At 41.1% G+C, this 24912-nt stretch overlaps 1 protein-coding gene and 2 pseudogenes across 1 annotated transcript; all 3 read right to left on the bottom strand.

Moving 5' to 3' along the window:
• Window positions 1-9294: 9294 nt before the first annotated feature.
• Window positions 9295-14388, bottom strand: LOC139810107 (uncharacterized). The gene is made up of 3 exons (XM_071773428.1): window positions 14029-14388; window positions 13440-13821; window positions 9295-12503 (listed from the first exon to the last, which is right to left on the bottom strand). Exons 1-3 carry the CDS (start codon window positions 14386-14388, stop codon window positions 9295-9297), a joined length of 3951 nt encoding a protein of 1316 aa, XP_071629529.1.
• A 1041-nt stretch (window positions 14389-15429) lies between these two features.
• Window positions 15430-15816, bottom strand: LOC139810105 (sentrin-specific protease 1 pseudogene; annotated as a pseudogene).
• A 2996-nt stretch (window positions 15817-18812) lies between these two features.
• On the bottom strand, window positions 18813-22931 carry LOC139810104 (sentrin-specific protease 1 pseudogene; annotated as a pseudogene).
• Between the last annotated feature and the right edge of the window lie 1981 nt (window positions 22932-24912).

Below are 24912 nucleotides of genomic sequence, written 5' to 3'. Positions count from 1 at the left end.
CCGCGCACCTATAAATAGGCGTTCGGCTGGAAACTCCAGTCGACAGCCTGAAAAAAATGAGATTTGTGCGACAACCGTTGACGATTCGCGTGACGAATTGCGACGACAGGTTACGGTCGATGGGGAGCAACGCGGAGAAGCGTAGGCACGGTGCGATGCTACCGACTACTATACGCGCGATCATTTGCGGCCCCTCGAATTGCGGTAAAACCAACGTTCTGATAAGCTTGCTGGAAAGTCCGCACGGTGTACGTTTCGAGAACGTGTACGTGTACTCGAAATCGTTGCAGCAACCGAAATATCGATACTTGGAGAATGTATTAACGTCGATAGAAGAGATTGGCTACTTTACGTTTTCCAACAACAGTAACGTTATTCCGCCGAGCGATGCGCGTCCAAACTCAATCTTCGTCTTCGATGATGTGGCATGCGATAAGCAAGATGCTGTGAGAGAGTACTTCTCAATGGGTAGGCACTCGAGCGTCGACTGGTTCTAATCTCTGTCAAACGTACGCGAGAATACCTAAACATCTGATACGTGACAAAGCGAACCTACTGATCCTGTTCAAACAAGATGGTACCAATCTAAAACACGTGTACAACGATCACGTAAATACCGACATGTCGTACGATGAATTTTGTGCGTTGTGCCACGATTGTTGGCAACGCAAGTACGAGTTCGTAGTGATAGACAAGGACAGCGCGCTTTCGAACGGCCGATACAGAAAAGAATTTAACGTGTTCGCGATACCGCAAAAGCGGTCAGTCGATGTCGATACCTCGTCGAGTTAAAACGTGAGATTAACAGTCTGCTTTTTCCCGCGATGGCCACGATCGACAGGAGCGAGAATATTCGCGAGCGCGAGAAGATTGTGAAGGAGATTGCGAAAACGAGTGATTCGATTCGTAAGAAACTTCGCGCTTTGAAGACCGGTAAGATCGTGAAGGACATTGAGTTGGACGTACACTTTAAGCCTCTTATCGGACCGTTGCAAAAGATCGCAGACAACTCGATCTCGGTGAAGAAAGAGGAGCCGACGGAGAGCGACGCTTACGTGGGGATCGAAACGTTACCCTTTCAGTAGAGCAAGAAGGAGGAGAAGGAGGAGGAGGAGGAGGATAAGGAGGATTGGGAGGATGCGACGTCGAAAAAGAGAAAGCTATCAAACTCCTGGTTGGATCTCTCATCAACACCGCATAAATCTAATTAATCGAAACGATCGAAAGTATTACCGATAACCTCCACACCGTCTACGACGGCGAGAACCGTGCAAGATACAATTCCCGAATTCCTCACAAGCGCGAATGTTTTTGAAACCACAGACAACTCGATTGCGACATCCGTACAAAAGCAGTTGGAAACGTCGAAGGGACGAGAAACATTTCTACAAACGTTGCAAGATCAGTTGGGTCCACTGGGCCGAGAGTACATCAGGGCTTTTCTGAGCGCCGATCGAAATATAGACCCCGCATACGGCGTTTATTTTGGCAAGGATGGAATGATGCTCGGTAATAAACGTTTTCAGTTGGACAACGAGGATAGGATAATTATCGATGGCATACGATATATCGGTACACCCGGTCTTTATGAGTTGATCTTCAAGAGAATGCCCGATGACGAGATCTACACGGAGGGAGATATGAAAAAGTACAAGAGCCTGCTGTTGGCAACGAGTGCTCATAAATTCAAGCATGATCCTCGCGACCGAATAAAGAGCCACAGGGGGCACAAGTATTTACATGTAATCGCATTGTTGTTCCCTCCCGAATCCAGGAAGAAAAAATCTGGAAAGGGATTATGCATGCCTCGCGCGATGACGCTAACGGACAATAAGGTCGACTACGTGCACTGGGACGATCCCAACGAGTTGGTGGATCGTCTCCAATTGCTCGATGCTTCGCGCCAAGCGGGTCACAACGGTCACGACAACGAGATCCTATCGATCATCGAGGAACTTCGCGAGGCTGGGCTTATTATAAATTAAACCATGCGTTGGCGAACCATTTAATCACCATTGAAATTCCGATCAACAAGTTTGGCATATCGCTCGGACGAGGCGAGACGCAACCGAACTATCAATGCAATGGAGTAGTCAGAAATTACGTGCGGGATAACGCTCTTTGTATGGTTGCCGGCAACTTTGATGCAAAGTCGCGCAAGATTCGACGCGTGGCGCAACCGGAAGCTGATGATGATGTGGTTAACAAACTATACGTGGATCAATGCTTTAAAATGTCGAGCAATCGACAGAAAGAGTCAGACGAGAAGCTGGCTGTGTTCGAGAAGGATCTGCAAGCGTTACGGATTGTGATACACGAGCTTCGACATTTGGCCACCGCTGAGTCAAAAACAAACAACAACAGCAACAATGGATAGCAAAAAATGGAACCGCTATGAACGATTAACGGACGACGATAAACGGCAACGACGAACGGTTCAGGAACGGCTCAGGAACAGCTATCAAGCGGCTAACGAACGACTCAGAAACAGCTATGAACAGCTAGCAAATGGCTATAAACGGCTAGTGGACAAAGAACGACCGGCAGACAAAGAACGGCTACTGAAGGACAATGAATGGAAATAAATGGCTATTGAATTGAAAAAAAGTTTGAGATATAAATCATAATATAGTTTCTTTGTGCATATTATTACGCACCGCTAAAAAAACATGACATCCGATGAACGTATTGTAAAAATATCGAGAAGCAACGACTCGTCGAAGAACTGCATGCTCCAGCGAGAAGAAATTTTCCACGAAGACACGTCATAGTTCGGGGATACGACGACCTGTGGCAGGCTGACATTGTCGAGATGCGCCCATACTCACATTTCAACAAAGGTTATCATTATATACTCACCGTCATCGATGTGCTGAGCAAATATGCGTGGGCTGTACCGCTTAAGAGTAAAGGTGGAAGCGAGACGGCTGAAGTTATCGCCAAGATAATTCGAGAGAGCGGGAGATGTCCGAAAAACTTACAAACCGATATGGGAAAGGAATTTTACAACACCGACAACATCTTGTGAGGAAACACAACATCAATCATTATTCCACGTATTCGGTGTTGAAGGCGTCGGTCGTCGAGCGATTCAATCGCACGTTAAAGAATAATATGTGGAAGATGTTTACGTTAAACGGAACTTACAAGTGGATCGACGAGCTACCGCGTCTCGTCGCGGAGTACAACGCGCGCAAGCATCGAACGATCGGCATGCGGCCCGTCGACGTTACTCCAGCAATCGCTAAAAGACTCTTAAAGGCCTTCACACACAAAATCGCGTAAGGACGTAAAACGTAAGCGTAAGAAAATCGACCAATCCCAATCAAGTATTGCGCTGTACGTAATCCCAGTAGGGGAAAATACTCGATTGGGATTGATAGATTTTCTTACGCTTACGTTTTACGTCCTTACAGCATTTTATGTGTGAAAGTCTTAACCACGGTGTACAGCGCGATCAAGATCGCAGGTTTGACAAAGTTCAAAGTAGGCGTATCTCGTGGAAAAAGTACTGCGCAGGAGGGGAGACGAGGTCTACGTGAAATGGCTGGGATTCGATGAATCGCACAACTCATGGATACACAAGGACAATGTTATTTAATTCATGCAGATCGTATTTTAAAACATATAAAAAATAATCTATGTAAGAAATATTAAATAGATACAATATTTTTATTAATATCCCTTCCAACAATATAATATACGTTACATTACCTTACTTTATGTTACATTACGTTACGTTACCATACATACATACGTACATACATTACATTACATTACGTTATACTATTACATTTTATACATACAATACACTACGTTTTCGGAGGGGGTATTTGATAATGTCCCCACGATAACGTATCGATCGAATCGGGTATAATGTATCGCTTATCGTCGTACGGACTCAGAGCGATTTTCGTCTCGCGGATGGTGTGCACTTCATGCAATTTTGATCTTATACAGAACTGCTGTCGTGTCATTTCAATTTCGTCCTTCAGACACCGCGTGTAATCGTCGAACGTTATAGTACGCGCTACGACGTTAATCTTGACGCTTTTTGCTTTTTTAGTGTCTTTTTTCCATCCACCTTCAACGCATACATCTTTGCTCTGAGTCCAACGAATTCCGTTATGATCGCGCCATTGTTTTCGTCTTTCATTAAGCCTGGCACCTTTTTGTTCTCAAGTGGTATATCGTACGCGTTATCTACCGGATAATCACTTGTATCAAATCTGTCGATGTAGCGTTTTATCGTTTCGTATACGTCGTCGCACTCGATGTGGTATATAAGGCTGTCCGTATCGGTGTACATAACTTTACACTTGTCACGATACAACGGTAACATGTACTCGTGATGAAATTTATACAAACATGTCTTGGATATATCGAGGATGCACATACCCACGTAGATTGGTTTGTTGAACTTCACCTCGAGTTTTCGCATTTCTATTGCTACTAGATTCTCCGAAAAGACGGTCCTGCTGTGAAAGTTTTGTTTCGCGATCACTGCTTCCGCACCGTATCGTCCGTCCCAGTATGTTAATAATCTTACATTGACGTGATTACGCACATTCTCCATAGTTTTACAGAATACAGCGTTGTGCATTAATTTATACAAATTTTTTTCGAAATTGTTTTTGGCTAGTGTTCTAAATTTTGTATTGAGTTCGATGTAAGCGCGGAGCCACGCAGATTGAGTGAATTGCAATACGCGATGTATCTTTGTGACGCTAAGGCCATGGCGCGTGCACTGCTGTAGGTTGCGATAATGAATGACGTAACGCTCCTTATTGTATAAAGTCGCGAGAAGTTTGTTCTCTTGTTTGCCGGGCGGTTTATCGCTCGTCGGACAGAACGGTAGATCAGCGTGCGCATCATGCAGACACTGGATACTCGAGATCAACTTCGAGAATATAACCTGTGGGTGAATCCGAAGCAATCGCGTTCACGTCGAAGTTCGAGATGTTGTTGACCCATCGAAAATCTGCGTACGGCAATGGCTGACACATCGCCCAGCCGTACAAGTTGTTTACATCGAAATACATCAGGTACGACGATGGTTTCGATGGATCGTGAGATTGCATGTACTTGTTATTGGCTTGCGCGTATCTACCGGAACATTGACTGAGGCCGCCGCGAATACCACGTTCGATAAACATTACCATATCAATGTCTGTGAGCAGTTCGAAATTTATGTGCGTATGTTTTAACATAGCGTCCCACGTGAAACCCGGTAAAGTGTAATAATGCGCTGGATCGAGTCCGTAACTCGCGACGCAGCTATCGCGAAAATTTTCAAATATGTCGGCCAATAACAAGACATCGGTCTTTAGATACAGATCGCTGTGCTCACCCAAGGTTTGAATGGAGAACCGTTGCCAGACGTTCACGGCGTGCGCGTAATCACTCTCGGATACAGTGTCACCGGTCAAGGAACTGTAAAATGAATCGCGCGGTGGTAAACATGTATCCTCCAGCTTTTCGACGCAGTCAATGTACTCATACAGAAAGACACCTTTTCGCGTCAATAATTCAAAATCGTTGTCGGATAACGTGGAAAATTCTGAACGTATAATTTTTAATTTATCATTATCTAGAAAGGATGACAATTTTGCGAGACTCGCGCTCAGAAATTTATACGAGTCGATAAATCTTAACTTTATATCGTTTCGTGAATCAGATCTTTCCGTGGTGTCTTTCACGTGTTTAGTAAATGAGATGTACTTCTCCTTTGTTATAGGCAGTACATCGATCTTGCCTTCGAACGCGGTAGCTATCTCCTTGAAAATGAAATGCGCGTCATAGCCCGACAGATTGTGGAATATTACGTTATTACTGGGATGAAGTGAGAATTCTTATAATTCAAATTGCATGTCGAATGTGCGGGACCTCGATACCTACCGGTTAAATGACAGTGATCGCGTACCCGCGTGTCGTCTGGCGCGAACGGTTTCTCGCACAAGTGACATTGCGCGCCGCGCTGTTAAATTTTTTCCACTCGTCTCGCGTGAAATCCGCCATGGGTACATTGTCGGACAAGATGTTCTTTACGCGATGTGCTAATCCTTTGAGTTCCTCGGAGAACCACGCGATGCAATCATTATCACGACGAAATCGATATGCGGATAATGAGTCGTCGTACGAGCACCGTACGTATTACCCGACGCTAAATACCTCATGGTGTTGGTATATGCCGGACGTTTCAGGATCCGCTGTCGTCTTTCCCAGGGTACATTCCAGGTCGGTGTATACGATAAACGGAACTCGTTTTTTCCTGCCGTAGTTGTTGAATTGCAGCCACTTGTCGTTATCGCTCGGTAACTTGATCGCGCAGTCGTTCATCTCCCGACAGTCGATGGTGTGGGTTTCCAATTTCTCGCTCGTGTAGAAATAGTGGAAACATCTGTAAATAATGAAATTTTTTATATATTTTTTACGTAAAAATTATTTTTATTTTTTATCAGGATGTATACTCAACGATCGCAAAAGTATTTTCGGCTATGGTGCGTGCTCAATTGTGAGCTAACGAGACGCGATAAATTTTTTATCCAGGTGAAATGTCCTACGTTAGCATCTTGCGGATCTTCCACGTACAACAAATTTATGTGTTTGTTGTTTATCTTTCGATCAGTGAGCCGTATTGGAAGGATTGTATGTTGATTTTTGTTTTTTTTTTCCGGATGGCATATACGTTGATTGAAATGCCGTTAAGATCTTAAATTTTTTAATTTGACGCATTGACATTGGGAATTCGATGCCTTGTAAATTTAATACTGTTTTATAATGTGGGTATGAAGATATTCTATTTGTATTAATCTTGGCTGGATTAGAGCAGCCACCACTGACCACATGAAACATGCATTGTTCATTGATTCCACGTTGATCACTGCCCTCTTTAATTTAATTTCTTCCGGTAAATCGATGTAACACCCCGCGTGCAATGGATTATATTTGTTTATATTTAGCATTAAATTATGTATACGCGACAACGCCCACCCGCTATCGCGTTCCTGGAATTCCTCCAGCGATGCTAAAGTGGGCTCGATAACGTGCAACTCATACCACTCTTGCAGATCGGACTCGCGAAGGAGTTCATAGTTTCTCGTGTAGATACTTTTGTTTGCGCGTTTATCGCCCGCCACAAACTCGCCGTTGAACATTGTGTTTATTTTTACACTGTCATGTTCTTGTATGACGTTCCGCACATGATCGAATACAATGTTTCTCGCATCCTCGAGAAATTTTCGCGGTTCAATGTGATCGGTATTGATCACCGCACCAGTCAATATGCGACTTTCGAAAGCCGTATCTATCTCGCGCCATCTGAGTCCTGTCTCACTCGCACTGTATCCGGCACCCACATGCACAAAACGTTGACGTACCGAATCTTTTATACTTTCGATACGTGCGATTTGAGCCACCAACGACTGTTGGTTGCCGATTGATTGTTGGTTGTCGATTGATAATCGAGGCCGTTTATTTCGGTTTTGTTCTTCCAACACTTCGATATATTGATTGCATCGCTGCTCCCACGCACTAAATTCTTCGATCGAATTCAATCGCTCGGATTGCTCCTTCAACTCTTGCTCTAATAACTCTTGCTCCATTATATATATATATATATATATATATATATATATATATATATATATATATTCTCGTTTGAATACTATTTTGTGAGAATACTATGATTTTAACACTATTTTCCATCGTTTTATACTTTTCTTCTATCGCTTTTTCTTTTTTCTTATTCATTTCTTCCTCTTCTACTTTTACGTCACAGAAACGTGACATTCCTTAAACCCTTTGGGTCTCAATAAGTAAATAAGCTATTTGCTTATTAGTAAAAAAATTTTGTCCAAATGATAACATAAACCATGTCCCGACACGTAGAGTTCGTCGAAGGATGTGGCAATTGCAGGTCATAATTATACCTGCCTACCATCTGTGCTCAATTCTGTAACATTTATATGGCTCTTTCATGAATCATTTTCGGCCGGATGTACCTCCACGCAAAAAAAAAACATAGAATTTGTCCATCCCTGTTTTTCACCATCATGTTGAGAGATACCTCCGCCACTAATAATAGTATATCTACACATCTGGTGAAGCAAATCTCAAAATCTCAGGTACTTGCACTTGTGCGTAAAAGAGTTTGACTATCTTTAATCTCCCCGTCCCCACCTGAGCAGCTATGAGGACGGATGTCCCGACTCCCGACACGTATTTTTGTATTTTTTATCTATTTTATTTAATTTTTATAAACTACATTCTCTCATGTATATACTAAAGGGTTTTCCCCATAAATATAGATTATTATTATTATAATATATGTATGTATGTATGTATGTTTGTGTCAGTGTAGATGTTATTCACATGAACGCTGTTTTTTCGAATAAAGTTTATTTATGTACTTCAATACAAAAGAGATCGATTTTACGTCACGGTAACTCGCGGATTAGACTGTGTGATATGTACTGCCGAAGCAAGTACTCGCTTTATCTAATGTTCTACGCGCAAGACCGGGATAACGTCTCAGAACTATTGCCCTGGATCCCGGTCGGGCGACAACGCCTGGGGGCTGTTGCCCTGAGCCGCCTGACGGACACACGACAACGTCTGAGAGATCTTTGCTCTTGGTCGTGATCGTTCGGACGCACAATTGGATTGGACTCGACTATCGCGTGCACTCTCGACTGTGGCTACAGGCAGAATGCCTGATTTTTCCGTCGCGATCTCCCTCCCTATCCCCGTTTCATCGAAAAGATTTCTCATTGGTCTCTTCGACTCGTGAGACATCGATGAGGCGATCACGGCGGTGACGGTGTCCTGCGATTATCGGCGCCACGGTTCCTTTTGACTCGCGCTGCCAGACGGAAAGAGTGGCGACGATCATTGTTGGATTCGAGAATATTTACTTAGCCGTCGCATGTCTGTGTACATGTGCACGTGTGTGCAATTGTGCGTCCGAGGTCCGTCTCTCTTAGATGCAACACATGTATGTGTGCATGCCTTTCTATATGTTAATGCGCATGTCGTGCACGACCTATCGGATGCTACGCAACATCCTCCCCCCGTTGAGAGGGTAGCGATCAACTGTCCTGAGCAGTTTTACGACCGCGTTCGCTTATGAACAAAAATGTGATTAACGTAATGGAGGTGCTTATTTGCTTCTAATGATAAATATGAAATGTTTACATTTTGGTCTCGCATTGACTAGGATGTACATCGCTATACCATAGGTATTTTTACGCTTGTGAGGGAGTGTCGCATAATTGCTGTTCGATCGGCAATGGGTTACAGGAAATTGGCAGCTCTTTTCATTTGTCCGGCAGCAGTTTTGATAGTAGCAGCTCGAGTAATTCCGTCCGTGCCCGGATGCAGTTCTGTGATTCTGCCCAGCGCCCAGTGCGTGCACGGTGTGTTTTTGTCCTTTATAAGCACGACTGTCCCAATGTCGAGCTTTGGTCCATTCTTGGTCCATTTATTACGCATTTGGAGTTCGTTTAGATATTCGAGGTTCCAGCGTGCCCAGAAGTCTTGTCGTACCTTTGTAATGTGTTGCCAGGTAGGCAACCGATTGGCTGGAACAGATGACAGGTCGCCCTCCGAAAGGGTGGTTAGTGGTTTGCCGATTAAGTAATGAGCAGGAGTTAACACGAGTAGGTCGTTCGGGTCGGTGGAGAGGGAAGTGATTGGTCTGGAATTTAGAATGCCCTCGACTTCGATGGTGAATGTATTTAACTCTTCGAACGTAAATAGAGAATCTCCGACTACGCGTTTGAAATGATGTTTAAAAAGCTTTACTGTGGCCTCCCACAGTCCACCAAAATGTGGTGCTGCTAGAGGTATGAAGTGCCACGTTATGCGGCGTTCGCTCGCATACCTGTTTACGAGGTTTTTATGTTCCTCGGAGTTGAGTAGAACGTATAATTCCTTTAATTGGTTATTCGCGCCTACGAAATTAGTTCCGTTGTCGGAGTAGACATGCTCTGGCAGCCCACGTCTCGCGACGAATCGTCGTAATGCTGCAATAAAACCGTCGGTGGACAAGTCGCTTACGACCTCGAGGTGTACTGCCTTTATTGACATACATACAAATACGCATATGTAAACTTTAATTCGTGTTCGATTACGGTGTTTCTTCTCTTTAATGTAGAACGGGCCGCAGAAATCGATACCCGTATTAGCAAATGGAATAGCTTCGCGTATACGGACCGGCGGAAGATTTCCCATTTTATATTCGATCGCATCGGCGCTGAATCGAAAACAGCGCTTGCAGGCGCGTATGACTTTCCGGACTTGATTTCGGCCATCGAGTAGCCAGAATTTCTGTCTGAGAATGTACAACGTGGTTTGAATACCCGCGTGATAATGTGTCTCGTGAATTTCGCGGATAATACTGTCCGTTAAACGATGTCGGCTTGGGAGTAGAATCGGGTGCTTTTGCGAAAACGTTAGATTCGATCTTTGAAGACGTCCCCCAACGCGAATTAAACCTTCGGCATCTAAAAACGGGTTTAAATTAATAATTTTACTTCGGTTTGTTAGATTCTTGTTTTTGATTCCTTTGATTTCTTCGGGAAAATGAGCAGCTTGAAAAATTTTTAGAATCCGTATTTCAGCTTCGTTAATTTCCCTCGCGCATATCGACTCAGTGTATTTGTTCGTTGGACGAAATCGAAGACAATACGCGACGATTCTGCGTAGTTTGGAATAAGAGGAGTACCTTTCAAGTATTCCAATGTCGATAGATGTTGTTAACAAGCATGTGTTTTCCTTTAATTCGGGTATTTCGATTATTCGCGTGCTCTCGTTAGGCCATTCACCTTCGTCTTTAATCAGCCACGAGGGCCCTACAGGCCACGATTGATTTCGCAGAAAGGCATGGGGTAATTGACCCCTCGAAATCGCGTCGGCCGGATTATCTTCTGTTCGTACGTATCGCCATTCGATGGAGCTACTTATTTCTTGAATTTCTGCTACCCGACTTGCTACGTAATTTTTGAGCAAGTGAGGTGATGTCGCTATCCGGTGAAGCACGACTTGCGCGTCACACCAGAAAACCATCTTGTCAAATGCTATCTCTAATGCGCCAATGGTTTCGCGATAGAGTCGTGCTAGCAATAACGTGCCGCAAAGTTCTAACCGTGGGATAGTGATAGTTTTTAAAGGAGCGACTCGAGATTTGGCGCATAATAATCTGCTGATAACGTTCCCGTGTTTATTCCTTGAACGTATGTACAGACATGCTCCGTAGCCGGCGTTGCTAGCATCGCAAAATCCGTGTAATTGAATGTTGTCGCAATCTTCTATAAACAATTTACGTTCGAAGGAAATCCGTTGCATTGACTCTAGTTGCCGAACGAATTCCGACCACTGTGTGTATATATGTTGCGAGACGGATTCATCCCATTGCAGTGTACACCGCCAGACGTCTTGCATGAGTTTTTTCGCGTGTAATACGATCGGACCCAATAATCCCAGCGGATCGAAGATTTTCGCGATTTCCGATAAGATGCTTCGTTTTGTTATCTTCCCGGTAATCGTAATCGGATGAGCTAAATAACAGATTTTATCATCGCGCGTGCTCCATGTCATACCTAATGTCTTCAACGAACAATCTAGATTTAGTACGAAGTCCGCGTGCAGCTCGTCAGTTGATAAATCATTGACGACGCGTTCGTCATTAGATGCCCATTGTTTAATGGGAAAACCGCCCAGGGATAATAATGCGATTAGTTCGTCTCTAATTGCTCGCGCGTCTTCGATGGTCTTGGCGCCGAATATTAAATTATCGACATAAAAATGCTCTTTAAGAATCGCGGCGGCCCTGGGGTATTTGTGTTGTTCGTTCTCCGCGAGCTGGTGTACGGATCGAATTGCAGAAAATGCAGAGGCGGCGGAGCCGAAAGTAATCGTGTTCATTTGAAACGTCTCCACCATCTTGAACCTACGCCAGAAGATTCGATGGTATCGTCGATCGTTTTTATGTAGCAACACTTGACGATACATTTTGACTATGTCCGCGGTGATGACGTACTTATATGTCCGGAATCGTATCAGATGTAAAGGCAGTTTAGCTTGAATGGTGGGTCCTACCATTAGCATCTGATTTAATGACACCCCGTTGGTCGATTTCGCGGATGTGTCAAATACTACTCGTACCTTGGTAGTACTACTCGAATCTTTTATTACTGCGTGGTGTGGCATATAAAATCCGTCATCATCGGGATCCTCTACTAAGGACATGTGCCCCAATTCTAAATATTCTTCTATTACCGGAGTATATTCATCCTTTAACTTTGCATTCGCGTCAAGTTTGCGTTCTAATGACAACAGACGCCTGAGCGCGTTAGTTCGCGATTCCTCTAAACGCACATTCGAATCTCGAAACGGCAAACGAACTATGTAACGCCCGCTGCTGTCACGGCGGACGGTCTTTCTGAAGTGCGCTTCGCACTCCCTTTCCTCCGCCGACCACGGTCTATCCGTCTCGACTTCCTCTATTGTCCAGAATTTAAGTAATTGATTTTCTAGACTCGTGAGATGGCATGTCGCGTTCTTTGACGGAGATGGTGACGACGCTCCACCAGCGACCACCCAACTTAGACGAGTCTTTTGTAAATAAAAATCCTGACTTTCGTGAGACAAATTAATTTGACCGATTGAGAATAATGATATCGTGGCTCCGGAACCAATCAATAGATCGACGGGGCGCGGTAGATGAAATTTCGGATCCGCTAATTTAATATTCGGAGGTATTCGAATCGAAGATCTCGCGGGAAGATCTCGGATGGTATCGAATCGGCGATGGCCGGTATGGTAAGACACGTGAGATTCTTACGAAAGTCGTCGCGCATCGATTGTATCGTAATTTGCACCATGCCATGGATTCAGTAGTCGTATCGTTAATCGTACCGATCGGCAACGAGTGTGTGATTACGCGCACGCCTAAGCGTTTCACAATGTTTTCGGAGATGAAGTTTGCGGTAGCGCACGTGTCTAGCAAAACGCGCGACATTTTACAAGATTGTTTTTACTATCATGAATATAAACTAATGCGCTCGTTAACAACTGCGGAGCGGACACGCGCGATATCGTCGCGAGACTCGTTGTTCCGCTGCCGATCGATTTAGCTAGTCATATGGACTGAGTGGTTTCGGGCTTCGATACGTCGGAATTGCTTGCGGCCGTGTATTTTTCCAAATGCAGCAAAGTGTTGTGACGTTTTTGGCAGATCGTGCAGTTAGAAAATTTACACGGACTGTCGCGGTGGGAGCGTAAGCAATTGTAACAGACCTTCGCGTTTCTCACCGTTTCGATGCGCTTAGGCACGGGCAATTGTTTAAATTTGTTACATAAATAAAGCGGATGTCGTTTGGTTTTGCACGCGATGCAATTGCGCGACGCGTTTGACATAAAGGCTTGATTTAACGAACCGTTTCGCCTCTTTTTGAATGAGGGTTCGCCTTTGTTTCTTTCTGATTCGCCTGATTTCGATCTTTCGCGTTTCGACGCGCAAACGGCGGTTTTGTAAAGAAATTCATACATCTGATCTGGTTTCGGATATTCGTCTTTTTCTAGGGTCGCTTCCCACCGTTCTAGCGTGCTCTTCGGTAATTTATTTTCCAATAAATGTACGATCATTTCGGGCCCGACGGAGACCCCTAATGCGCTTAACGACGCGACGTGCTGTTGAATGTCGTCCGCGAATTTGGACAAACCGCTCGTAGTTTCTTTGTCTAATGTAAGTAGATTTATTATCAATGAGAGATGTCGCGAGATTAAAATTCGTTTTACCTCATATGAGCGTTTCAATAAATCCCACGCGTGTGTGTAATTTATTCCGTCGACCGTGAAGATCTTTAGCTTATTAGCGGCTTCCCCGATTAATGCCGATTTTAGATAATGAAGTTTATCGATGTCTGACAAGTCCGTCCGTGAGCCTATCATATTACGGAATGTGTTTTTGAATGATAGCCAATTCTCATATTTCCCGTCGAACGTCGGTAGAATTGCTTCGGGTAGCTTAATCCGTCGCTTTTCAACAGTAACTACGGTGTTATCGCTTCGATTTCTTTCGCTCGACGGGCCGGCGCCCGCATCCGATGTACTTTCGGTTTCTAAAATATTCTCGATTTTTCCGGCGAGGGAGTAAAACCTTTCGTGAATATTCGCGAATTTGTTTTGATGTCCGTCGCTCGGATCCAACACCGCGAGCTCGTCATTGTATTCTTCGTACGCGTGATACAATTCGGTTAAACGAGCACTTCGCAATCTCAATGTGGTGTTGTCTACTTTCCCTTTCTCGACGAGGTTTGTTAGAATGGTGATTTGGGATTTTAGGGATGTTCGTTTTTGTATGAGAAGCTTTATTTTGTCGGACATTGTTGTATGATGGAATAAATTGGGATCGAACGACTTACTCTGACTCGGCCTTTAGATGTACGTGAGCACCGCTGTCTGTTATCCCGCTCGAACTGAAGATCTTCCGCTGCGGAGATGCGATACTTGTCTCTGGTTCGCTGTTTCGTTCTTGCAGGGGCCGCTACCTCACAGGAAGCACCAAAATGTTTGTGTCAGTGTAGATGTTATTCACAAAAACGCTGTCTTTTCGAATAAAGTTTATTTATGTACTTCAATACAAAAGAGATCGATTTTACGTCACGGTAACTCGCGGATTAGACTGTGTGATATGTACTGCCGAAGCAAGTACTCGCTTTATCTAATGTTCTACGCGCGAGACCGGGATAACGTCTCAGAACTATTGCCCTGGATCCCGGTCGGGCGACAACGCCTGGGGGCTGTTGCCCTGAGCCGCCTGACGGACACACGACAACGTCTGAGAGATCTTTGCTCTTGGTCGTGATCGTTCGGACGCACAATTGGATTGGACTCGACTATCGCGTGCACTCTCGACTGTGGCTACAGGCAGAATACCTGATTTTTCCGTCGCGATCTTCCTCCCTATCCCCGTTTCATCAAAAAGATTTCTCATTGGTCCCTTCGACTCGTGAGACATCGATGAGGCGATCACGGCGCGGCGGTGACGGTGTCCTGCGATTATCGGCGCCTTTTGACTCGCGCCGCCAGACGGAAAGAGTGGCGACGATCATTGTTGGATTCGAGGATATTTACTTAGCCGTCGCATGTCTGTGTACATGTGCACGTGTGTGCAATTGTGCGTCCGAGGTCCGTCTCTCTTAGATGCAACACATGTATGTGTGCATGCCTTTCTATATGTTAATGCGCATGTCGTGCACGACCTATCGGATGCTATGCAACAATGTACGTATGTATGTATGTATGCATGTATGTATGTATGTATGTATAAATGTATGTATGTATGTATGTATAATACTAATGGAAAGAATATTAATCACACATTTTTGTATTTTATATTTCAAATATTTATTCATTATATAATTTTTACAAAAGTTTACCATTTATTATTTCCCTAAACATTTTGTCTCTAAAGTACGGCATGTCATCCTGCATGAACGTTATCTCCCTGTTTGCACAAACGTACTCGGCGAACATGCAAGAGAATACACCATAATCGCTACCGTTTGTCTGTTGCGGAATGTTCTTGGCGGAATAAAATTCCCAATCACTCATATCATAAGGTTGTTTCTTTTTGTCAAGACTCTCATTTTGTAAATATAGTTTTAGCGCAGCCATCAGACATTTCGGATTATCACTGCCCATACTGTCGTAATAAACAATCGTCTTATCGCGAAAATCTATTATTGCCATACACCAGTGAACGTCCAAATGTACAGGCACAACCACAAGATCCTGCGCAAATATGTCCATCTTCCTAGTCTATCGCGTCTTTAGCGACGAGTGACCGCCCGACAGAAGTTTTGGGTTAAAAAACGTGTTCATCGCGTGCACTTTCGGATACGCGTCGGAAGATGTTCCTGTGGCGATCAGCAGGTTCATATAAAAGTTTATCACTTCGTCGTTCAGCCAATTTGAGTCGGCCAGCGTGTAGAGATCCTTTTGCGTGAGCTTCAGCCCGAAACCTTCCACAACCACCTCCATACTGTGGAAACCCTTGACACAAAATTATGATGTTACAAAATTATATCGCAAAATTATATCATATCATTAAAGGTCAAGCTCGTGTGTGTCAAATAATAAATAGGTTGCCGGCCAATAACGAGCAATGTTAGACGTTAAAATTCAAAATTTATTAATGTAACATTACAAATGGTACGTTTCGGCAACACTGTGCCTTCCTCAGCCAATTTTAACAATTAATTGAAATGCCACGAATCATGTGTCAAGAGTAACAAATTTCCACATCAAAATTAACATACAGATAACATTGAGATCTAAATTATTACATACTGATGAAGTCCTTAAAGTATTGACAAGGTGTATACTTGCTGAACAAAATTCGGAATCGTTGTGTATCAATCTTAATTACACGTCGAATGATAAAATCCATGATTAATTCATCAGTCGGCAGTAATTTATAAAATCAAATGTAATGATTGCGACGCCTCTTACGTGGGGCAAACAAAGCGACAACTGAAACAAGAATCAACGAACACAAAAACAATTATAAATTGGACCCATCCAGACATTCAGTCATTACAGAACATATATTTAATTTGAATCATAGTTTTAATTGGAACAACCCGGAGATTTTAGATTTCGAAACGAATTACTACAAGAGACTAATATCAGAGATGATACACATCAAAGAACAAAAAAATGGTATTAATTCCAATAAAGACACTGAATTGCTGGATGGTTCTTATTTTAACATCCTAAACGAACTTAGTAACAACTCATAGGGAGTTAAACATTGGTCTATTTACATCATTGTTGTCAACCGATTCCGACACGGAACGAAAATGCTCAGTCACACACAAGATTCGACACGATACAGTTCTTTCTGAAAACTTTACTAACTCGAATTTGCTATGGTCTCAGTACGTATAAGTGCAATAATAGCCTTAGATTTACCCACGTTGATAAGTTTTAATTTATAATTTTTACAAAAAAAATTAATTTATCCATTGACTCTTGATTACAGTTTACACTTTCATCGTAATTATTGACTCTTGATTGTGACGGACAAAAAATCACAGATTGACTCGATTCGTTCTCACTGCCGACTGATGAATTAATCATGGATTTTATCATTCGACGTGTAATTAAGATTGATACACAACGATTCCGAATTTTTGTTCAGCAAGTATACACCTTGTCAATACTTTAAGGACTTCATCAGTATGTAATAATTTAGATCTCAATGTTATCTGTATGTTAATTTTGATGTGGAAATTTGTTACTCTTGACACATGATTCGTGGCATTTCAATTAATTGTTAAAATTGGCTGAGGAAGGCACAGTGTTGCCGAAACGTACCTTTGTAATGTTACATTAATAAATTTTGAATTTTAACGTCTAACATTGCTCGTTATTGGCCGGCAACCTATTTATTATATCATATCACATTCCATTATTTTTAATATTAATTTGTATATTTACCTTGATAATCTGATTGCATCGCTGCTCATTTAATTTTTCCCACGTATTTAACTCTTCCCACGCATTGATTTGTTCCCAAGCACTTAATTCTTCCATCGAATTTAGTCGATCGGATTGCACCACATTTTCAAGTTGCTCGCTTGCTTGCTTGAGCATACTATGATTCTAACGCTCTTCTTCATCGTTTTCTTCAATCACTTTTTCTCTTTTCTCTATCATTTCATCCTCTTCTACTTTTACGTCACAGAGACGTGACATTCCTTAAACCCTTTGGGTCTCAATAAGTAAATAAGCTATTTGCTTATTAGTAAAAAATTTCGTCCGAATGGTAACAACCCGACCATGTCCCGACACATGGCTCATCAAAGGATGAGACAATTGTGGGTCATAAATTATAGCTATTTCATAAATAATTTTCGGTCGGATGTACCTCCACGGGAAAAAAAACAAGGAATTTGTCCGTCCCTATTTTTACCATCATTTTAAGAAATATCCCCACCAATCAAAGTATATCTACACATCAGGTGAAGCAAATCTCAAAATCTCAGGTACCTACTTGCACTCGTGCGTTCGTGCGTAAAGGTCTCGTGCTGCGTGTGTACTTGGTGCGAAACACTATCGTGTCTTTGATGTTTTTTGTGTCATCAAGTTTATTTTTATAATATAATACATTAAAATGGCTGATCATTTTGACGACATTGTGGCTGATGAAGAGGAACACGCGCTGCCGGGCGAAGAAGAAAAAGAACACGCGCTGTCAGACGACAGCGGTTTTGAAACTGCTGATAGTGACGATGACTGCAGAGAAGTCGTTTTTAGAGCCCTGTATCGTCCCGAAATTTTGACGCTGAATAGGCGCACAAAGTATTGCGCTATTTATTTATATTATACGGACGGTTCAGGTTCAGGACACAAGGATTGTGCTTTATGCATGAATGCATACGTGGACGCTGAAGCCGACCCAATATATGTCGTTCGAAGGCATATAAGAAAACCATACAACGAAATACGCCATCGTACCTGCGGAAATTGCAGACAGCCGCTGTATACAATATATCCACGCAATATATGTCCTATTTGCACGAAATAAAATATATGTTGCATGGAAACGTGAAGCCTGATGAAATATCAACGTAAGTATTACTTTTTAAAATTATTATTATTATTATTTTTAATAAACCATTAATCTATTTTATTCTTCTACAGTTTCAGAAGGCTGGTGGATCGTGGGAGGGGTTTTAGTCGGTAGGAGTCTGACATAACCGTCCACCTCGCCCCGGGGTGGGGGTATCCAATGCAGGATTTCACTCCGAAAAAAAGGTGCTCGGACCCAGGAAAAAAAAGGCCCAGTGGATCCAAGTGATCTTGCAAGCTTGAAGACTGCCTTTACCCGCCTCTATTGTTTGAGTCACGTAAACATCGCTGTCTATTTGAGATTAAAGCAAAAATATAAATAACGAATAAAAATTGAAATAATGAGTATTGGACTCCCGAAATATAAAATAAGATCAGGAATGGCTATAAGAGTCAGACGCAGTTGTCAGTGCGTAAAAAACTTAAGCGATTTCATCAATCGAATATATATTCAAGCGTTTTGACTCGGGATTGATCCATCTTCAGTGAAATATATAGAAAAGTTAATAGTTACTCCCATTCTCCCTGTTGGATCGGTGAGTTTCGAGATTGAAAGATCCCAAAAGACAACATTGACTTTCGAATTACTGTCTGTAACAGATCCAAAACGAACAATGATATTTAATATTTCTGTCAGTATCTTAATTCAAGTCAATTAACGAGATGTGGTTAAACTCACCCGATAGCCAAAAAGAACGAGAGTATTACAAAGCCATACAGAGTATATATAACGAGTCTTCCGAAAAGATATAACATTCTATGCGGAGACGAAATCAAACGAACATGTCAAGAAGGCGGACGGAAAAATTTTAACGTCAATTTCGTCATGTCACGTTCACAATAACCAACCGTGACAAATAAAATATGAAAACATGAAGGGTCGCCACTATAAACATTCAAAAACTAAATGCAGTGGTACCTCCCGGCACAATACGTACGACAACAATAAGCATGATTTACAATTTTTCTAGTATAGATACATAAGCGTGGTGAAGAAATTCTGTATCAGTTTGTAAATTCAGACTGTTCTTCTGTAACTTAATGTGCGCCATTTCCGAAATTCTTCTTTTGGATAGAAATCTCTCTTTGTCTAGTATCTCAACGTTCTCCCAATCGAGTTCATGGTCAATATTAATCCTATGTTCCGTAATGACGGATTGAGTTGTAGTATTTCTCCGAATGTGGTTTCTATGTTCAGAGATCCTGGTTTTTAATTGTCTCATTGTTTGACCCACGTATGAGGCATCACAATTCTTACATGAGATCTTATATACTACATTTTTATTGGATTGGATTGGGAGAACGTCCTTCTGTACTCGAATAAAGTTACGCATTTTATTTAAGCTGAAAAACGAAAGATTGACATTCAAGTCTTTAGTGACGTTTTTAAATTTATCCGCGATGTTAGGGACGTAAGGAATGGTAAACCAAATGCGTTGTTCTTCACTATCAGTAATCGGTGAAGATTCATTTTGCCTGCGTGTGCTTCTATTAAGGAGATACTTTATTCTAATATTAATTGTATTAAAAATAAAAGACAGCGGATAGTCATTCTCTAAAAGTGTGTCAATAATAAATTTTATATTTTTAAAATGAAATTTTGGATGTGATAATAGAAACGCTCTATCTACCATGCTCATTATAGTGCCTCTTTTTTGGGAAACAGGGTGTTGCGACATAAAATTACCGGCCTGAGAAAGTAGGTTTGTGAAACCAGTCAAATTCTAAAACGTTATTATTATTAATGATAGTTACATCTAAAAAATTGAGCTTATCACCCTCGATTTCAATCGTGAATTGTAATCTAGCGTGGTAAGAATTAAAAACATTAAGTATTGTGTCAATTGATTTCTTTGGTGCCGCCATTGCCACATCGTCTACATACCTACAATAAAAAGGTAAATTAAAGCCTAATGTCTGCAACGCCCTGTTCTCCAAATCCTGCATCACCATGTTGGCGGCGACCGGAGAGAATTGAATATTATCGTAAATAGTGGCAAAATTATTTTTCAATCTCTCTTCCGTTTTCATCTATAATATTAGCCTCCTCTATGTTTAAATTATATTTATATATATGTTGCGGTAAAATGTCTTTTTTTTTATATAAACAATTTATTATACATTTAAAGAATTAATAAAATTATTAAAATATAGGTAAAAACTTTTATCTAAAATAGAATAATCTCATCACGGCACGTATGAACTTGTCCGTTCCTGTCTTCCACTCTCATTTCTTCACTATGGGGACTCTATAGTTCAAGTCACGTAAAATATGGTTTTTTTGTTGATTTTTTTTGTTAAACGTAGACCTAGAAAAAAAAGGTCTTCGACGTCATTTCTTCCTGCGTTCAACTCAATAGTTTAAGTCACGTAAATTTGTTTATTAAATAATTATATTAATTAAATTAGGTTATATAAAATTATATTAATTTATAGGTTATAAATAATTAAATTAATTAAATTAGGTTATAATGAATCATAACCTAACTCAATTAATTTAATTATTTATAACCTATAAATTAATCTAATTTTATATAACCTAATTTAATTAATATAATTATTTAATAAAAAAATTTAATTAATGATGCAAACATGCCGTCATCCACCTCCACGCCGATGACGTCATACCCAACCACCCCGGTGACGTCACCCCCCACCACGCCGTCTTCCCCCTTCACAAGTGATTTCGAACGCCCATACTATACCTACTTCTACTTCTACGTCACAGAGAGGTGACATCCCTTAGACCCTTTGGGTCTCAATAAGCAAAATACGCTATTTGCTTATTAGTAAAAAATTTCGTCTGAATGGTAACATAGACCATGTTTCGACAATAAGATTGTCAAAGGACGAGACAATTGTAGGTAAAAAATTATAGCAGTCTGTCATCGGTGCTCAATTCTATAACATTTGTATGGTTCTTATCTGGCCGGATGTGCTGTTTTTCACAACCATGTTGAGAGATACCCCCACCAATCATAGTATATCTACACATCAGATGGAGCAAATCTCAAAATCTCAGGTACTTATTGCATTCGTGCAGTCGTGCGTAAAAGAGTTTGACTGTTTCTATCTTTACTCCCTGCCTCCCCACCTGAGCAGCTACGGGACGGATGTTCCCGACACATAGCTCGTCAAAGGACTAGACAATTGTAGGTTATAAATTATAGCAGCCTGTCATCGGCGCGCCATTCTATAACATTTGCATAAGAAACTCTTCGATACAAAATTTCTTTGGAACGCAGACATACTCAGCTATGTATGTAATATAATATATGTATGTACGTATGTATGTATGTATGTATGTATGTATGTATGTATGTATGTATGTATGTATGTATGTATGTATGCATGTATGTATGCATGTATGTATAATACTAATGGAAGGAATATATATATTAATCACACATTTTTGTATTTTATATTTCAAATATTTATTCATTATATAATTTTTACAAAAGTTTACCATTTATTATTTCTTTAAACATTTTGTCTCTAAAGTACGGCATGTCGTCCTGCGTGAACATTATCTCCCTGTTTGCACAGACGTACTCGGCGAACATGCAAGAGAATACACCACAATCGCTGTCGTTCGTCTGTTGCGGAATGTTCTTGGCGGAATAAAATTCCCAATCACTCATATCATAAGGTTGTTTCTTTTTGTCAAGACTCTCATTTTGTAAATATAGTTTTAGCGCAGCCAGACATTTCGGATTATCACTGCCCATACTGTCGTAATAAACAATCGTCTTATCGCGAAAATCTATTATTGCCATACACCAGTGAACGTCCAAATGTACAGGCACAACCACAAGATCCTGCGCAAATATGTTCACCTTCCTAGTCCATCGCTTTAGCGACGAGTGACCGCCCGACAGAAGTTTTGGGTAAAAAAACGTGTTCATCGCGTGCACTTTCGGATACGCGTCGGAAGATGTTCCTCGGGCGATCAGCAGGTTCATATAAAAGTTTATCACTTCGTCGTTCAGCCAATTTGAGTCGGCCAGCGTGTAGAGATCCTTCCGCGTGAGCCTCAGACCGAAACCTTCCACTGCCTCCATACTGTGGAAACCCTTGACACAAAATTATGATGTCACAAAATTATGTCGCAAAATTATATTACGTAACACTCCATTATTTTTAATATTAATTTGTATATTTACCTTGATATTCCACGCATTTAATTCTTCCCACGCATTGAATTGTTCCCACGCACTTAATTCTTCCATCAAATTCAGTCGATCGGATTGCTCCATATTTTCAAGTTGCTCGCTTGCTTGCTTGAGCATACTATGATTTTAACGCTCTTCTTCATCGTTTTCTTCTATCACTTTTTCTCTTTTCTCTATCATTTCTTCCTCTTCTACTTCTACGTCACAGAAACGTGATATCCCTTAGACCCTTTGGGTCTCAATTGTAAGCTATTTGCTTATCTCGAGCTCTTCAAAGGATTTGACAATTGTAGGTCATAAATTATAGCTGTCTGTCATCAGCGCTCAATTCTATAACATTTGTATGGCTCTTTCATGAATAATAATTATCGGCCGGATGTACCTCCACAGAAAAAAACAACAAAGAATTTGTCCCTGTTTTTCACCATCATTTTGAGAGATATCCCCACCAATCAAAGTATATCTACACATCAGGTGAAGCAAATCTCAAAATCTTGGGTACTTGCGTTTGTGCGTAAAAGTCTCGTGCTGCGTGTACTTGGCGCGAAACACTACCGTGTTTTTTGATATTTTGTGTCATCAAGTTTATTTTTATAATATATTGCATTAAAATGGCCGATCATTTTGATGACATAGTGGCTGATAAAGAAGAAAAAGAAAAAGAACACGCGCTGTCAGACGACAGCAATTAGCAATTATGAAAATGCAGATAGTGACGATGACTGCAAAGAAATCGCTTTTAAAACCGTGTATCGTTCCGAAATTTTGGCGCTGAGTGGGCGCACAAAGTGTTGCGCCATTTACTTATATTATACAGACGGTTCAGGTTCAGGTTTAGGACACAAGAATTGTGCTTCATGCATGATTGCATACGCGGACGCTGAATCTGACCCAGTATATGTCGTTCGAAGACATATAAGCAAACCGTACTACGCAATACGCCATCGTTCCTGCGGAAATTGCAGAGAGCCGCAGTATACGATATTTCCATGCAATATATGTCCTATTTGCACGAAATAGAATATATGTTGCATGGAAATGTGAAGCCTCATGAAATATCAACGTAAGTATTACTTTTTAAAATTATTATTATTATTATTATTTTTAATAAACCATTAATCTATTTTATTTTTCTACAGTTTCAGAAGGCTGGTGGATCGTGAGGCTTTAAGTCGGTAGGAGTCCGACATAACCGCCCACCCCGCCCTAGGGGTAGGGGTATCCAATGCAGGATTTCCTCTTCGGAAAAAAAAGGTACTCTCGGCCCAGTAGACCCAAATGATCTTGCAACCTTGAAGGAGCCTCTTCCTGCGTTTAACTAAAATCTATTGTTTGAGTCACGTAAACATCGCTGTCTATTCCAGATCTAGTTATAGAACTTGTTAAAATGTATGACGTTAATATTGTAAAACTTACGTTGCGCGATACATGCTTATACATGATACCTGCAACTATATTATTTTTGTTTGAAATCAAACAATGTGTCGAACATGTATATTTCAATTTGTGTAAAAAAAATACAGCATGTTAGTAATAAGTATAAACATTTTGTAACAATCTTGCGCCAAAATCGTATCACGGATAAATGTCAGGCGAGAAAAGTATTGAGTGAGGTGTCCGATGGAAGTTTGTTCATAGATTGCGAACTATTAGCTTTCGCCTTAGATAACATTGTATATAAAGCAAAAATGTAAATAACGAATAAAAATTGAATATTAGCATAAATAGTGGCAAAATTATTTTTTAATCTATCTCTTCCGTTTTCATCTAACATTAGCCTCCTCTATGTTAAAATTATATATATATATATATATATATATATATATATATATATATATATGTTGCGGTAATATCCTTTTTAATTATATTAGAACATTACAAGCGCGCGCTACGCGCGCGCCATTTAGCTTTTTTTCTATATCATATTACACAAAACAACATTTGCAACGCTATTGCTCTTTAATAATAACACATTAAGAAAAATTTAACGGTATACATAACAACATGACTTTTGTTACGTAGTGAAATTTTATATATTAAAATTTCGACGATGCACTTTTGAACGCTTAAGGTTAAGTGTCAATACCGCGATTTTTGA

Source organism: Temnothorax longispinosus, chromosome 3 (assembly GCF_030848805.1).
Source record: "Temnothorax longispinosus isolate EJ_2023e chromosome 3, Tlon_JGU_v1, whole genome shotgun sequence".
NCBI lineage: Eukaryota > Metazoa > Arthropoda > Insecta > Hymenoptera > Formicidae > Temnothorax > Temnothorax longispinosus.
Note: the sequence above shows the minus strand (reverse complement) of the source record. Positions and strands in the feature narration are given on the sequence as shown.